The sequence below is a fragment of the Xyrauchen texanus genome, chromosome 47 (assembly GCF_025860055.1).
Source record: "Xyrauchen texanus isolate HMW12.3.18 chromosome 47, RBS_HiC_50CHRs, whole genome shotgun sequence".
NCBI lineage: Eukaryota > Metazoa > Chordata > Actinopteri > Cypriniformes > Catostomidae > Xyrauchen > Xyrauchen texanus.
Window position 1 is genome coordinate 17,340,137 of NC_068322.1, and position 17,101 is coordinate 17,357,237.

At 37.6% G+C, this 17,101-nt stretch overlaps 1 protein-coding gene across 1 annotated transcript in view; it reads left to right on the forward strand.

Moving 5' to 3' along the window:
• nav3 (neuron navigator 3) overlaps window positions 1–17,101 on the forward strand; it is a 194,946-nt gene that overhangs the window by 164,140 nt on the left and 13,705 nt on the right. Inside the window, exons 22-31 of the mRNA XM_052120471.1 lie at window positions 348–371; window positions 2,043–2,066; window positions 2,277–2,354; window positions 8,879–8,962; window positions 10,065–10,176; window positions 10,419–10,543; window positions 12,789–12,812; window positions 14,181–14,356; window positions 15,099–15,185; window positions 15,788–15,941. Of these exons, the coding sequence (XP_051976431.1) occupies window positions 348–371; window positions 2,043–2,066; window positions 2,277–2,354; window positions 8,879–8,962; window positions 10,065–10,176; window positions 10,419–10,543; window positions 12,789–12,812; window positions 14,181–14,356; window positions 15,099–15,185; window positions 15,788–15,941 (888 nt within the window). The remainder of the gene's footprint in view (window positions 1–347; window positions 372–2,042; window positions 2,067–2,276; window positions 2,355–8,878; window positions 8,963–10,064; window positions 10,177–10,418; window positions 10,544–12,788; window positions 12,813–14,180; window positions 14,357–15,098; window positions 15,186–15,787; window positions 15,942–17,101) is intronic.

Below are 17,101 nucleotides of genomic sequence, written 5' to 3' on the forward strand. Positions count from 1 at the left end.
TGCAAAGAGCTGGTTTAATGCTAGGTATGGATTTTTGAACTATCAAAACATTGCCCTGTTTGTTTGAGCATCCCGACATGTTAATTTCTGACTAAACCAAAAGCTTGAGTTTTAGGCGGGACTGTTTGTTTTTCAGACCAATGATAGACAGAGAAACCTGTTTGAAAAGTAATTATTTGTAAAAATTTTAAAATGACACATTTCACCTTTAATTCTTTCTTTGGATTGGATCTAAAAGGCAATAGCTCTCATAAATGTATGCGTGCACAAAGAAGCCATTGGGATGTTGGTAGTATTGTATTGACTTCACTTTCATGTGCTTTAAATGTCTAAATTTTCTTCCACAGACGGAGGAGAAGGCCCATTCCGAGGTAAGACCATGTTGTTTACTGCATATATTTATAATTTTGTTATAAAAGCAATAAAAGGTCAAACAGTGATACACTTTCACAAAGTCCAACATCAGGTGTTTCATTGAATTGGACAACCCAAAAACACACTCACACTTCATGTCTCATATTTGCCCAAATCAAGCCAAGATTTGTTGTTGTAGTTGTTTCTTTTGTGATCAGTTCTTTATTTTTGGTTTCTTTCAACAGCATAAAGACAGTTGGCACATGTTTCAAAAATGGCTTTACAGAACAGAGAAAAATATTTCCACCCCCAAACCCAACGGTCCCCTATCCCCAAAGGTCCCAGTCCCCGCTTTGATTAGCTATCAAACAGGACATAACTATCAAACACAAGTTGTTTACAGTCGGAAAATAAAGCAATAGAAGGAATAAAAATAACTAAATAATAAAAAATACAAAATACACTTGTTGAGAAACTCATGTTACATACAGCATTACACCGCACACAAGTTAAGGGTCCTACATTGTGCAATATTTAGTTTGTTATGTCATTGAGTCTTTCCAACAGTTCCTCTGCAGCAGACTTCCATGCCTCAAGAGTTCAAGCTCTGGTCTTTTTTATTCTAGCAGTTGACAATTCTGACATTACTATGTCATGAATCTAAAACAACCAATTTCGCACATTTAAATTATGTCGGGCGAGCCATCTCTGAGCAATTAATGTTTTAGCAGCTGTTAATCCCACCAACCATATCTTTCTTTGTTTTTCAATTGATCCTCATTTTGAATCATCATTAAGCAATAAAACAGCTGAAAAGAACGAAAATTGACCGGTAGATCGAGAGCTTTGCCTTCGGGCTCAGCTCTCTTTTCGTGACAACAGTGCGATAGAGCGAGTGCAATACCGCCCCCGCTGCCCCGATTCTCCGGCCAACCTCCCGCTCCATTGTCCCCTCACTCATGAACAAGACCCCGAGGTACTTGAACTCCTTCACTTGGGGCAATACCTCCTTCCCTACCCAGAGTACGCACTCCATCGGTTTCCTGCTGAATATATGTACAGTAATTCTTTCCCAAAAATCATAAACCTCACATTCCCGCATAAGGACACATATTACAGTATAGGTTTGAAATGATTTTTGGTGAGAAAACACTTCTGTGGTGTCCAATATAATCTATGACAGAATTTAAAATGGATTGATTGGTGATTAGGGTTTTTTGAGGCACAGAAAATGCTCCCATAAATCCCATTCAGCATCCAAATTAATTGTTTCCATCTCTATCAAGCCAAGATGTTTGATACACATTAAGTAAATAACCCTATGTTGCAGTATTTTTTTTTTAACTTTCCTATGGTATCAGTAACTATAGCACACATTCAGTCATGAACAAACACATTCACAAACACATCCCTGATTTCACATTGATTTGGACTCTTGTTTACTGATCACTGATTCTCCTTTTTATTTCACTGCCTTTTGTGTACTCATACTCTCCTCTGTTAACATATTTGTTCAAGTATTTAGACTTTTGTGCAGTCTATGCTGTCACATGATGCTTTACCTAATGAACAGCTAATGTTTTCCCTGTTAATGCTATGAACTAATACATTCCTGTTTTATGGTTATACCTGCAATTTGTACAAACATGCAACATAGAGTTAATTGTATTTTTCTTTTCTCAATCAAGGGCCAAACAGTCCAAAATACTACGGTAATTCTCCATTTTACACACACAATTTATAAGTATGATACAATTGAAAGCACTCTAAAGTATTTCTGCCAGAGTGCTTACCTGAGGCAGTGATCGATATCTAGGTTCTTATGTTACTATTAGGTGAGGAAAATGAAAGCAATTTATTCTTCATTGCTGGACTGCACAGCTCATAGATGTTGGTAATGAGAAATGACTCTTTCCCAACAGCAAATCAGAAAACTGCGGCGAGAGCTGGATGCTTCCCAGGAGAAAGTGGCAACCCTGACCTCTCAGTTGGCGGCCAATGTGAGTTGAACACGAAAACAAGAAGTCAAAACACATCAAAACATATTCTATCTAGCGTTTTATATTTAGAGCACACAATAATTGCCTGTGCTGCAGTACAATTTTGTATATTTCTAATATGCACCAAAATCTCTTTTTATATTACAGTGTATTACAGTATTATATTATATTATAGCTGTCAATTGACTAAAACATTCAATCAAATTAATTACATTATACACATATTAATTAATACAATTAACAGTAAATTATCACATTTCAGTAATACCTGAGAAGAGCCCTGAAATGAAGATAATTCATAGATATTAGAGTAAAGCATTGCATATGTACGAAAACAGGTTTTAGAAGTCAATATATTTTTTGTTGTATTCCCATATCTTTCAACATAAGCCTATAACTGGCCTACAATCCACAGCAATCCATTTTGTAATTGGGTTTGTTAGTCTGACTTTTTTAATTAATTAATTATTTTAAATAAATGCATTATTTAACGGACATATGTATTATACTTAAATATACAAATATAATAAAATTAGGGCTGTTGATTTAACGCGTTTATTCAGTGTTATTAATTTGACCAAAAATTATACGTTAAAAAATTTACGCAATTAATCACACCATAATAAGGAAGATTCCTGAGAAATGCAAGCTTGTAGTACCACCTGTTTACTTCAGAGGGCAATAAGTGACATTTCCGCTGTATGAGCAACGCACAGTTTATACAGTGAAGAAAACACTTCAGTAGGCAGAACAACGCAAACATGCGTTACGTTCTTGTGTTCAAAACACTTGAAGGAGCGCAAATGCGAACTAAGAACCAGGCTGAGCTCTGTTCATGTTCCTGTCTCAGGAGTGATGAGGGGAGGTGTTAAAAGGCCTCACAGTCTGATAGTTTATGAGCAGTGTGACAGAGGTTCAGACATTTTCTGTATCTCCAAATTACATCTGTGATTTGTGTTTGACAGCATTTATGTTTGGGGGAACAGCAAGAAACTAAGTCTTTTCAAGTTGTACAATACTTTGGTGGTTCGAAACACAAGCTGAATATTGTTGAACTTACAAGTTTCAGAAAAGTTTAGACAGTTGATGTACTTCTTAAAGTTCATACATGATACTGGTTCTGGTTCCATGGAAACAAAGTAGTAATCACATACACATAAACGATGATCATGATTCAGATGTTGCCTTTCCACTCTAAAATTAAACTGATGGTTAGGTTTAGGGTTTGAGTTTGGATTAGGGTGTAGGGTTAATAAAAACAAATTTCTGTTGACTATATTACATCAGTAACATCTAAAAACACTCGCTTTTGGAGCCACTTTGTGGACATTTAAACCAGAAACTAGAGCACACACTTGCCTATGCATTCAACAACACTTTCAGATTTGGCCACTGGGGGCAGTGGTTAAAATTTCGGTAAGCACAGACTGATTTCAGAAGCAATACTTTTGACTTACGTTTGCCAGATTCATAGTGTGGCGAAGTAAAGACGGTTCTGAAAAAGGTCAATAATTTCTGTGTGGCATTAGCGTCCAAATACTTTTGGGACATTCTGCATTGCTTTCCTTTTCAAGATAGTATTATGACTCTTAAAGTTCAAAGAATCAAACACATTTTCACAACTTGTTTTCTTCATCCCACAAACTTTCGCCCACCCCTGGGTTAATCCTTCAGTCTCATGGACTCAGATGTGCATACAGAGCCTGTATGCTTTTTTATTGTGCGAGAGATCTTAAGGATGGTTGTAGCTAACAGAGGTAGAGCTCTTGCTAGTTAACTGTTCTGGCCACAGCTGAATCATTATCCAGGCAATGAAAGCTCATAGAGCCAAGGTAAATTTGCTTGGATATTGTCATCACAGCTGCAAGACCTCTTGATTTCTAAGCAGTCAGACCTGGACAGCAGACAGATGGGTAGATTAAACCACATTTAGCTTATAGTGTTTTTATAGATGGGCTTGTAGGTATAAGTATAATTGAGGTTTACTGAACCTCACTGATTTTACCCCTAATCATAACTTTTTAGTTATGTAATGGGCCATTCACATTGAATGTGTTTTTGTGTCCATTTGCACATCTAAAAATGTGCTCGATAGATGTCTTTAACTTTTTTCAAATCATTGCACAGGAATGCTGATAAAATAAAATTTTAAGTTTAAAAGAACTTTGACTTTTAAAATGCATCTTGAGACGTCCTGTGTTTCACCTTAAAAACCTTACCTTATAAAAAATAACCTTGGTTTTTACTACAGTAACCATGGTTTCACCATGGTATTTTTTGTAAATTTACAGTAACCACAAAATGAACCATGGTTACTATATTACAACAATATTACTGTACTGACACCATGGTTAACTGCATTAAAACTATTGTTTCTGCCAACAAAAAAACATGGTTACAACAATATTAGTAATACAGTTATGTAATCTACACATCCAACCAAGGGTTTTTGAGTGTATTGTTTTTGGAAATGCTGCCAGTTTGAGGTGTGCTTGACTGGGCTGAGGGACTCTGTGTGAACAGATTGTTGAAGGAATATAAATAGATGGACAAACAGGGCAGGGCAGGGCATGTTGTAAAAGTGTGTTTATAGAGGTACTCTCCCATTAAATTCACTCAAGCATTCAGCTTTGTGCCCATCAGTGCTCGCTTGACTTCACCTTCTGGCACATCTTTTAAATCGAATATGCCAAGAGCCTCAGTAAATCCTAAATGCACCTCTACGTGCTACTGAAGGTATAATAAAATACACTTTTATGTAATTCAAAAATATTTGAATATGACTAAACAGCTCCCGCGACCCTGTACACAGGATAAGTGGTTGAGGATGGATGGATGGATGGATGGACTAAACAGCTGTTTTAATGAAGAAATATTACATAAAGAATGTATTTTTGGCTATTGTGCCATTTTTAAAGATGCATACGTGTATATATCCTGTTATAGATTCAATTATAGATTCAAACCCATGCTGCCCATATCAGCACCACACCTCAATCCGTCTGATCACATGCACTACCCGCAAGGCCACAGCTCAGAGTTGTATAGAGTAGACCTCTCCAATCTCACTAACTTTTACTAGCGTCAGCTTTAAGAACTCCACCAGTCAAAGGTTAGATGAGAAACTGCATCATTACTATTCCCAGAAAATGTGTTGATGTATAAATCTAATGTAGTTCTTATTTCTCTATGTATATATGCAAATCCATGTTCGGCTCAGGATTCACTCACATCAGAAGACTTTTCAGTGTAGCTAAGGTCAACATTAGAGATGTGTTCTCCACCAAAGCCCTTGGGTCTCATGTTCAGACAAGTCTTAGACATTGTGTCTCCTTTGAACTCTATTGCAGTATCTTAAACGTGAAACATGCTTCAAAGCTCTCATTCCTCTGTGATGGTTGAATAGCTCATAGCACTGTTCAGTTTGGTGCTGCGACATACATCATAGTTGCCAAGGGAAACTGTCTGAAGGCTCAGACTAGATGGATACAAAAAGATATGATATGGTTTGCTGCTCAGATGTCCACAGTATGTTTTAAGTGCTTATACAGAAAAGGAAATACTAAATAGCTCTAGTAAGTCTATACTATGTTGCTGACAGAGATGAAAGCAGGCTTTGATTTGTATTTAATCTGCAGCTTTTACAGTATTAGTTTCCACTGTTTGTGTTGATGAAAACGAAAAATGCAATATGAGTTGGCCATGTTCGATATGGAATAAATATGCTTTTTCAAATGTACTTTTCTTTAAAATATTTAATCTAGATATTGCTCTTTTCTAGAGTAAAACTTACTCGCAAGCCAAAGTAATGTCAGATTTAAGTTTCTAATAAGCACAAATGCTGAAGAGTTTATGGAAAAGTCATGACCTAAAACATTAGCATGCTTCTTCTTTTTTATCATGTGATCTCACTACTTTGCATTTTTAATTTGAGTGTCACCCACTTATCTCATTCATAGCACAAGTGATGACACCCTTGATTTTGAATTCTTTACTCGAATGGGGATGGGGAAAAAAACATACATTTTAACGGTAAAGTTACATTAGGCACAGTGACCACAATGTGATTCAGTAATAAAAAATAAATACAATTCCAGCCAATCAGAATCAAGTATGTGAACAGACAATGGTATATACATATAAACTCAGCAAAAAAAGAAACATCCCTTTTTCAGGACACTGTATTTTAAAGATAATTTTGTAAAAATCCACATAACTTTACAGATCTTTATTGTAAAGGGTTTAAACAATGTTTTCCATGCTTGTTCAATGAACCATAAACAATTAATGAACATGCACCTGTGGAACGGTCGTTAAGACACTAACAGCTTAGAGACGGTAGGCAATTAAGGTCACTGTTATAAAAACTTAGGACACTAAAGCTTCCTTTATACTGACTTTGGTCTAACACCAAAAGAAAGATGCCCAGGGTCCCTGCTCATCTGCATGAATGTGCCTTAGGCTTGCTGCATGGTGACATGAAGACTTCAGATGTGGCCAGGGCAAAAAATTGCAATGTACGTACTGTGAGATGCCTAAGACAGTGCTACAGGATCGACAGCTGATCGCCCTCGTATTGGCAGACCACATGTAACAACACCTGCACAGGATCGGTACATCCGAATATCACACCTGTGGAACAGGAACAGGATGGCAACAATAACTGCCCGAGTTACACCAGGAATGCACAATCCCTCCATCAGTGTTCAGACTGTCTGCAATAGGCTGAGAGAGGCTGGACTAAGGGCTTGTAGAACTGTTGTAAGGCAGGTCCTTACCAGACATCACCGGCAACAACGTTGCCTATGGGCACAAACCCACCTTCGCTGGACCAGACTGGACTGGCAAAAAGTGATCTTCACTGAAGAGTCACGGTTTTGTCTCTCTAGGGGTGGTGGTCGGACTCATGTTTATTGTCGAAGGAATGAGCATTACACTGAGACCTGTACTCTCGAGCGGGATCAATTTGGAGGTGGAGGGTCCATCATGGTCTGGGGCACTGTGTCACAGCATCATCGGACTGAGCTTGTTTTCATTGCAGGCAATCTGAACACTGTGCGTTACATGAAAGACATCCTCCTCCCTCATGTAGTACCCTTCCTGCAGGCTCATCCTGACATGACCCTCCAGCATGACAATGCCACCAGCCATACTGCTCATTCTGTGCATGATTTCCTGCAAGACAGGAATGTCAGTGTTCTGCCATGGCCAGCGAAGAGCCTGGATTGAGCATGTCTGGTATCTGTTGGATTGGGGGGTGAGGGAAATGTTCGGGAACTTGCAAGTGCCTTTGTGGAAGAGTGGAGGTAACATCTCACAGCAAGAACTGGCAAATCTGGTGCAGTCCATGAGGAGGAGAAGAACTGCAGTACTTAAACACCAGATACTGACTGCTAATTTTGATTTTGATCCCCCCTTTGTTCAGGGACACATTATTCCATTTATGTTAGTCACATGTCTGTGAAACTTGTTCAGTTTATGTCTTAGTTGTTGAATCTTTTTATGTTCTTACAAAAATGTAAAAATTATTTTATGTTAAAAAAGTATGTTAAATTTGCTAAAAATAAAAATAGTTGATAGTGAGAGGACATTTCTTTTTTTGCTGAGTTTATATATATATATATATAAATGTATATACACCGATCAAGCACAACTTTAAAACCACTTGCCTAATATTGTGTAGGTCCCCCTCAGACCAGGCCACCTTCTTCCATTGCTCCTAAGTCCATTTCTGACACTCACGAGCCCATTGAAGGCGCTTTCGGCAGTTTACAGGGGTCAGTATGGGCACTCTGCGTCTACGCAGCCCCATAAACAGCAAGCTGTGATGCACTGTGTGTTCTGACACCTTTCTATCATAGCCAGCATTAAGTTGTTCAGCAATTTGTGCTAATGTAACTCTTCTGTAGGATCAGACCAGACTGGCAAGCCTGTCTGACTTTGCTCCCCACGCACATCACTTTTCATGCCTTGGGGCGCCCATTACCCTGTTGGCAGTTCACCTGTTGTCCTTCCTTGGACAATTTTGGTAGATACTAACCACTGCATACCGGGAAAAACCCCACAAGACTTGGCGTATTGGAGATGCCCTGACCCAGTCGTCTAGCCATCACAGTTTGGCCCTTGTCAAAATCACTCTGATCCTTACGCTTGCCCATTTTTCCTGCTTCCAACACATGAAATTCAAGAACTGACTGTTCACTTGCTGCCAAATATATCCCACCCCTTGACAGGTGCCATTGTAACGAGATAATAAATGTTATTCACTTCACCTGTCAGTGGTTTTAATGTTGTGGCTGAACTGTGTGTGTGTGTGTGTGTGTGTGTGTGTGTGTGTGTGTATAGTATATATATATATATATATATATATATATATATATACAGGTACTTCTAGCGACTAAACCTTTATAACCTAAATAAGTTTGTCTAATATTTTTTTAGACAGTTTGTCCCAGAAACCAAACATGGTCAACCTGCATATTCCATAAATCATCTCATGTTGAAGTCTGTGTGTGATTTGACAGGCACATCTGGTGGCGGCATTCGAGAAGAGTCTTGCAAATATGACCTGTCGCCTGCAGAGTCTAACCATGACAGCAGAGCAAAAGGTAGGAAAAAACAAGCTTATACAATAAGCCTAATAAACTGCATCACATTGCTTCCATACTTCCATAGATATCTGAATTTTCCAATGTTTGTAGAGTTTTACTTAAAAGTGCAAACTTTCACAATCATTGTGTATGCAATAAATATTGTTGGGTCCTCTGAACATGCTTCAAAATTTCAGGTCCAACCACTTCTTCCAACCACCCATCAACAAAATAATCCATATAGAGTTGTCATCATGTAAATGTTACCTTCAGTTAAAATGTGAAACTTCACAAAGCGCCCTCGTAGATTTAATGAGTTTCTGCCACCGCTAATCCATTTTGAAATAGCCATCAGAGACTACAGAGGGACATCTTTGTTAAGACATCCTTGCTTTTTAATACAAGCACAAACCCTATAGATACACAGATACATAGAGTCTTTGTGATGGTTCTGTTTAGCAGCCCATGGAAAAGAGTCTTCATCACCGCAACACTGTTCCTCAGATCAGCGGGGCGCTTCTCTCCACATGTGCTTTTTTTTGGCAGGAAACATCTGATAGAGGACTAGGAAAGCTGGTGGTTTGAGAGGGAGTTTGTGTTTTTCATATACAAAAAAGTATGTTGGGTCAAACGCTGAAATTAACAATCATGTGGCTCACTTTCTTTCTAGCAAATCTGGAGTAACATTGATGTGATATGTTGATTAGTGGCAAGCATTACTATTCATTTTGCTTATACTAAGTGTGGAGCGGAGGGGGGCGGGGCCAGGTCGGAATATTGCGCGCCTGGTCCCCAATCGGCCTGATGAGGCGCGCAAGAGATAAAGCCGGCCGATGACGATTGTTCGAGAGAGAGAGAATTACGGGCATGTCCGCATGTGTTTGTTTATGTTGTGTTTTAAGTTTCTTATTAAATTATTATTTATGTTGATAAGCCGGTTCTCGCCTCCTCCTTGCCCATCCTTGTACAGTTTTACACTAAGGTTTTGGGATTTGACCAAAACTGCCCAGAAAATGTAAAACTTAATTGTATTGGCAGTGGTTTGCCTGGCTGATAGTTTTTGCAGAGGAAGTTGCCTATGTGCTTATATTCGTTTAAACTGATGTTTTGTCTTTTGTAGGAGTCCGAGCTGGCAGAGTTGAGAGAGACCATTGAGGCTCTGAAAGCTCAGAACACCGATGCCCAAACGGCCATTCAAGTGGCCCTCAACGGTCCCGATCACTTTCATAAAGGTGCTCCTCACATCATCCAACATATTCTAATGACTCATTGTGCTTCATATTCATTAACACACATACCATACACATGTTAATGCAGCACAATCTCTGTAGCCTAGTAGTTTAGTGCATTACTTTCTCTTTTTTTTCATTTCCAAAATGAGTGGTGGGGCTGTAGTAACTTTAAATTTCACCTTACACAAATATGGGAGTCACATACTGACATGGTATGTGTGTATGTGTTCGTTTGTGTGCAGCAGACCTGCGGATCCGTCGACAGCACTCGTCAGACAGTATATCTAGTATTAATAGTGCAGCTAGCCACTCCAGCATGGGCAGCACTAAAGATGCAGAAGATAAGAAGAAAAAGAAGAAAAGCTGGGTGAGTCACAGCATGAGGCTTCAACACTCTCCATTATACCAAAGGCCTGTCCACACTAAGAATGATGACTACAACTATGATGAAAGAGCACACGATTTTAAAATCATCTTTTTTGTGGTTAACTACTGCGAGTTATGGAGTCCCTTAGAGGACAGGGAGGGAATTTATTTTTTGAAATAGTTTTGCATTCCCTTGCAATAGTTAGTGTTCTCTCGAAACAAGATTTGTGGTCCCTAGCAATAGTTTGCCATGGTTTTACTACAGTAACCATATTTTAACCAGAGTAATTATAGTAAAACCATAGTAATAATACTGGAAAACCCTGTGGTATTTGGTTTCATGAAAAAAAAGACCGGAACAAAATTAACTGGTTATTAACCGATTATCAGCATTTAATAGTAATGTTTTCACTCCAGAATAATTGAAAAGGACTTTGTTCTCATTTTTGGTTACATTTGGCAAATAATATATATTTTTATGTCATTTCACCCCCTTCCGGCAGTCACACCCTCAAACTCTTCTGCATGCCTGTATGGAGGATCCATGTGTTGTACAACACACAACCTGTGCATCCCATTTCCCCCCAGTGCCCCTTTTACCCTCTAAATAACCCCTAAGCTTCCTCATTCTATTCTTCAGTGCTGTGACTTACTCTCTAGTAAACATTTAAAGGATAAGTTCACCCAAAATGAGAATTATGTCATTATTTTCTCAGCCTCATGTCTTTCCAAACCTGTAGGATCTTATTTCATCTGAACAACACAAAACGAGAAATGTTGAAGAAGCCATTGTTTTCCTTTTCCAATGCAATTAAATGGGGACTGGGGCTGAATTATTTGCTATATATTAAGTCTCCTGAAGCCATATGATCGATTTGTGTAAGGAGCATACCACAATTTTAAGTTGTTTTTTTCAATAAATATCTTACTGTATGGACTACTTTTATAAAACAAATAAAAATAAATTCTAGTCAGCTCTTCCAGTTCATTTAAAGTTACAAAATTGTACATCTTTATTATCTCCTAACACTACCGGGCTGTTGTTTATTCTCATTTATGGTGTGCCTTAAGTCAAGAGCTCTTGAGGTAAACAGCTGTTTGAGAAATAGCATTGGCACCGTGTCCTGCAATTATTGCTATGTTTCCTTGAGCTGCCCCAGACTCTTGTAATGAGAGCAGAGCTCAAGCCAAGCTCATAAATACAAATCACCACTTTATTTATGCAGCCATTAATTATTCATCTATGTAATTTGAGGCACTGCGATCCACTGGCCTTAGTCGGTCTGGAAATGCTGTTAAAAGGTGAAAGAGAGCGAAAAAGCAAGCGTCTGAGACAAGGGTTGAGAAATTGCTCCGTTTCAAAACTTAGTGAGCTCTCTACCTAGACAGTATTTTAAGTCATCTTAGATGCTCCCGACATAAAGTCTGTTCCACAAGGTTCCTAAGATAACATGTTTTAGGTTAATTCTTAGTAAGCACAGCTCATTGAAACAATAAATTCAAGATGGCTGAAAAGGTGAGAACAGTGTCATTATAAATAAGCATATTTGATTTAATTAAGTATCAATAAAAATAGTTACTTTTTATACATTTTTCATTGATAATTGTAACCAATATTTGTGTATGAAATAATTTTTTTCTGCTTATTAAAGTATCATAGCATTAGCTTAGTAACATGCTAACATCAATGTGTATTGAAATCAGTTGGGAGTTGAGTCTCCCATCTGTAGCACTATTTATGTGGCATCTGGAGTTGCTGCCTATGCAGAGTGTTCCAAATCGCTCAATTATGAGGTTACATGATGCCTTAGGGCCCAAACATACTTCACGGAAGTACACAAATGCAGATGCGAGCGCTTCACCGACGTATGGGCAACGCCTGGTCCCATTGTTCATACATTACGTGCACTTACTTACGTAGAGTATGTTTGGGCCTTTAGAAGGCAGCTGCCAATGTAGGTAGTAGGCAGCGAGGCAGCTTGGTTGGTTTTGGAGCAGAGATATATTGTATTCACCGGTTTATTGTCATTTGCCTGGGCACCAAGGAAGGTGGATTTCCTGTCTAATACTAATATGCCTCCTGAATTATCCAGACCCATTCTTCACAAAACCCCACAATGACTCACTCAGAGCTAATCAAGCAAACAATGAATACATAATTTGAATAGAGTTACTGTGCCTGAATTTTCTGGTCCAGAGGTGAACAGTTTCACTCAGTGGTAACAGTGAGTGTGTTCTGTCTTCAGGTGGCTGATTCCATCCCTGCCCAGGTCAGTGTTTGCACCTCCCACATGACTGCGGCCTTTCGACTCTGTCTGATAGCCCCTTAACTGCCCCCCCAATCCTTACATAGAAGGATTCCTTACATTCCCTTTCCATAGAAACGTGTGCATGCCATCAGCATCCCCAGTACTGACTGCCAGTGTGATTCTGCTGTATATGAATGGACAAATCTGCTTAATTTGTTCTGCACAATTAATTAAACAAGCAGGCCATTATCTGCCCTCTCAAAATGTGGAATGGCAATCAACATGCCTTATTTTTAACCTTTATCTTGTGTTGTGTTATTTAACCTTTATCTTGCATCTGCTAATGTGTTTTCCAGAGTTACAGAGTAACACAACTTAACATATAATGTCTTTGATTTTATGATGCACAATGCCTAATAAGTTAATCATCATTTTTTTTAAAGGAATTTCCCAGGGAAGGCAAGTTAAACTGTTTCAACAGCACCTGTGGCATGATGTTGATTACCACAGAAAATAATTTGAACTCAAACAAAACAAACATGTGTGCTTACAGTACAATGGAAGTCTAATAGACTGTCATTGTCATTTCTGTACAAGCATTTATGACATAATGTTGATTATCACAAAATGTAATTTCAATTTGTCCCTTGTTTATTTAAAAATAAAAAGCTACAAAAATGCTATTACAATAAGGCACATTCAATGGAAATGAATTGGGCCTCTCCATAAATGTTAAAATGTACACTGTTTTAAAAGTATAGCAACAAGACGTAATTATTATATATTTTAACATGATTTTAGTGTGATCAAATCAGTAATTTACCAGTGTTTACTGGATAACAGGGTTTACCTGTGTTATGTCGTTATAGTTTTTAAAAAGTGTGTATTTTAATGTTAATTAATTGGTCCCATTCACATTCCATATGTTAACACCAAATTTAGCTTTAAAAAACAAAACAAAACAGGGATGAGTCAAAATAATTTGTGGTAATCAACTTTATTCCACAAATGCTGTTGACTGAGTTTAACTTTCTTTTAACTTTAAAATATTTTCCATGGCATCTGACAACATGCAACAGATGCTGTTAATAGAGCTTAGATTGTATTTAACCTGGGAAATATATATATATATATATACTATGAATGAAAGTTTTAATAAAGTGTTACTGAAATAACCATATGAATTAAATATATATATAAGTGTGTATATGTATTGCAAGAGTATACACACAATGCATAAGAAAATAAAAAATGCAAGACATTTTTCTAATCAAGCTATTAATCTTTTATTCCGTGCCTCCTGCCTGACCTCTGAATGGATTGAAATGTATGGAAACATTGAAGCTTTTTTCATTGTATTGTTGATTGATTTTTGGGTTCCCCTTACAGTTACGGAGCTCCTTCAAGCAGGCTTTTAGCAAGAAAAAGACCAACAAGCCCCAATTGTCTCACGATGAAATCGAGGATATGACCGACTCCTCACTCCCTTCTTCACCCAAACTACAACACACCAACAGACAGACCAGCACACCCCAACCACTGCATTCTTCTCCTTCCACCACAGAGTGAGTATAAAGTATGCATACACAAAAACTCACACACACACTATGAAGGTCTGGACAGTGTTAATTGGATTTATGGTTTCTCGTGATAATAAAAGGTAAAAGGTGCCAAGATATGAATCTCTTTACAAAACAAACATTTTAATTTAATATACAGTATTTAAATTGCTAAGCAGCCAACAAGTGTCCAGCAGACATGGGGAATCCTTTAATACTGTTTAAAAAGCATCTCAGGTGGCACTCTCTCTCAGGTGGCACCTCTTGAGAATGCCCATAGCATGCCGAGCTGTAATCTAGACAAAGAGTGACTACTTTGATGAATCTTCAAATTCATTTATTTTTAATTAATTTCCATACTTCCATTTGTGTTATTTGATAGTTTTAATGACTACCATTTTTCTTAAATTTGGAAAAAGTAATAATAAGAATGATTAGGTGTGTCCAAACTTTTGACTGGAAGTGCACACACCCTTTAATTCTCTTTCTAAATATTCTGTTTCTACTATTTTGTCACGCAAGCATAAGAATTTGAGCAAATCCAACACATATAAAAATCTATATTTCTTATCTTTCACTTCCATTTAAGTTTCAATTATTTTTATTGCTTGTTTCATTTAATTTTAATACAAATTTTTGGTCACACTTACATTACCTTTTTTTTTTTTCTTTCATATTTGTATTTCACCCATTCCTTAATAATATTTGTATTTTATCCTTGTTCCTCAATACATGTGTGTGTGTTTAGAAAGTGTTTTTGCAATAGCAAGTCCTCACCCATTTGGATGGCAAAGAAAAGATCAAACGATCATGTGGTCTACAAGCACAGATCTCGGTAACAGGCTCAGTGTGGCATGCTGGGAAGGGTTGAGAGTGTGCAGTGCTTTTTATCTGGGACTTAAACTCAAGCTGAATATACTAGTTTTGATTCACTTATTGTATCCAGTTTTAACATGAACAGATAATGACACAAATTCAAAACTTTTAATTAAAACAAATGTTAAATTCAGTTTAAAATTTTAACTGTTATAAGGGATACACAAAATGTAGACGTTACATGCACATTTTAATACAGTAGGATGAAAGTTCAAGTGCATTTATCATCTTTTGAAAAATACAGATTGTTATTCACGTTTTATTATAATTTTGTAAATGGCGCTGGGCTGCTTATCTAAAGTACTTTACATTTCATATAGTATATGTTGGTCTAACGAGGTCGTTTCCTGCCTGTGCTTGTGAATGGACAACTTGAAGGATTCCCACACCCTGGTTCTGTTCTTATACAGTGTGATCTCTAATTGCACAATAATTTGTTGTGTATTAAACCCCTTCTTGGTTACGCACCCCAAATAGTCACAAAACAATGTTTTCTAACCACCTCCCTTTATGGTGTGTTTGTGTGTGTGTGTGTGTGTGTGTGTGTGTGTGTTTGTGCAGACTGTGTGAATGTACAGAGGCTGAGGCAGAGATCATCCTGCAGCTGAAGAACGAGCTGAGAGAGAAGGAGCTGAAACTCACTGATATCAGACTGGAGGCGTTAAGCTCCGCCCACCATCTCGACCAGATACGTGAGGCCATGAACCGCATGCAGGTACACACATATACTTGCAGACTCATTCTAAAGCTACAGTACAAACAAAGCATTACATCAGTGCCTAAAGAATACTTATCCAGTGTCTTTGCGCAAAAATTTAGTCATTTTCAATTTTTACAGCACAAGCATGCAAATGAAACTTAGGCCTGTATGCCTATCACAGTTAATGTTACATTTCTTGCAGGCGGTCAACAGAATTTGGTTTAAAAGAGATGTTTGTGTACTTTTTCTGTTGATCATGTCAATAGTAATTCATTAAACTACACAATCACAGTTGCATGCACAAATTAAGTAAACACTCATAACAAAGAGAGATAGGACACAAGAGAGTCTGAAGCATCCCTCACACTATTTTCAGAGTCAGAGAGAGTCCCAGTAAACACAACTATGTTGCTTGTTGTTGGAGTTGTTGGAGCACGTCTACAGTACTTTTCTAATTGCCTGTAAGCGATTGAATGACTAACATCAGAGGAACCGTGATCACAGTGAGCCAATTGGTCTAAATACCAAGATAAAACTACCAAGATCTTGCACTTCTGAACTGTCTGAATGTTTCTCTTAAGCACCGATTTTCAGATCTAGGCACATAGATTAATCTATAGATTAAAGAAATCCCTAAACGAACAGCTTAGTCATTAGAAGTCTACATAAACCAACTCCTAATCTTCTTAGCATGTCAAAGAATGAGCTTTTTTCACTCACGTACGAAGTGTGTGGGAAATCAAAGATTAAAGCCAAAGTTCAAGTCGCCTTTTCTCTTATTTTTTCTGACTTTACCAAATGTAAATTTGTATTTGTTAAAAGCACTACCAGTCAAAGGTTCTAGACACACCTACATTCTTCATTTTTACTATTTGCCCAATTTTAGAATAATAGTAAATGTACCAAAACTATGAAATAACAAATTGTGGGAAATACAGTATATAGTGAACAAAACATGTTAAACAAATCAAAACTACCTTATATTTTTGCTTCTTTAAAGTAGCCACTCTTTGCTTCTATTACAGTTCTGTACACTCTGGGTATTCTCCCAATCAACTTCATGACACATTGTATATGTCTACAAAACTAATTTGGAGCATTTAAGCATCAAATATCAAAATCACAAACTCAGTCAAGTTTGTCCAAACGTTTGACTGGAATGTATGTGTATATGG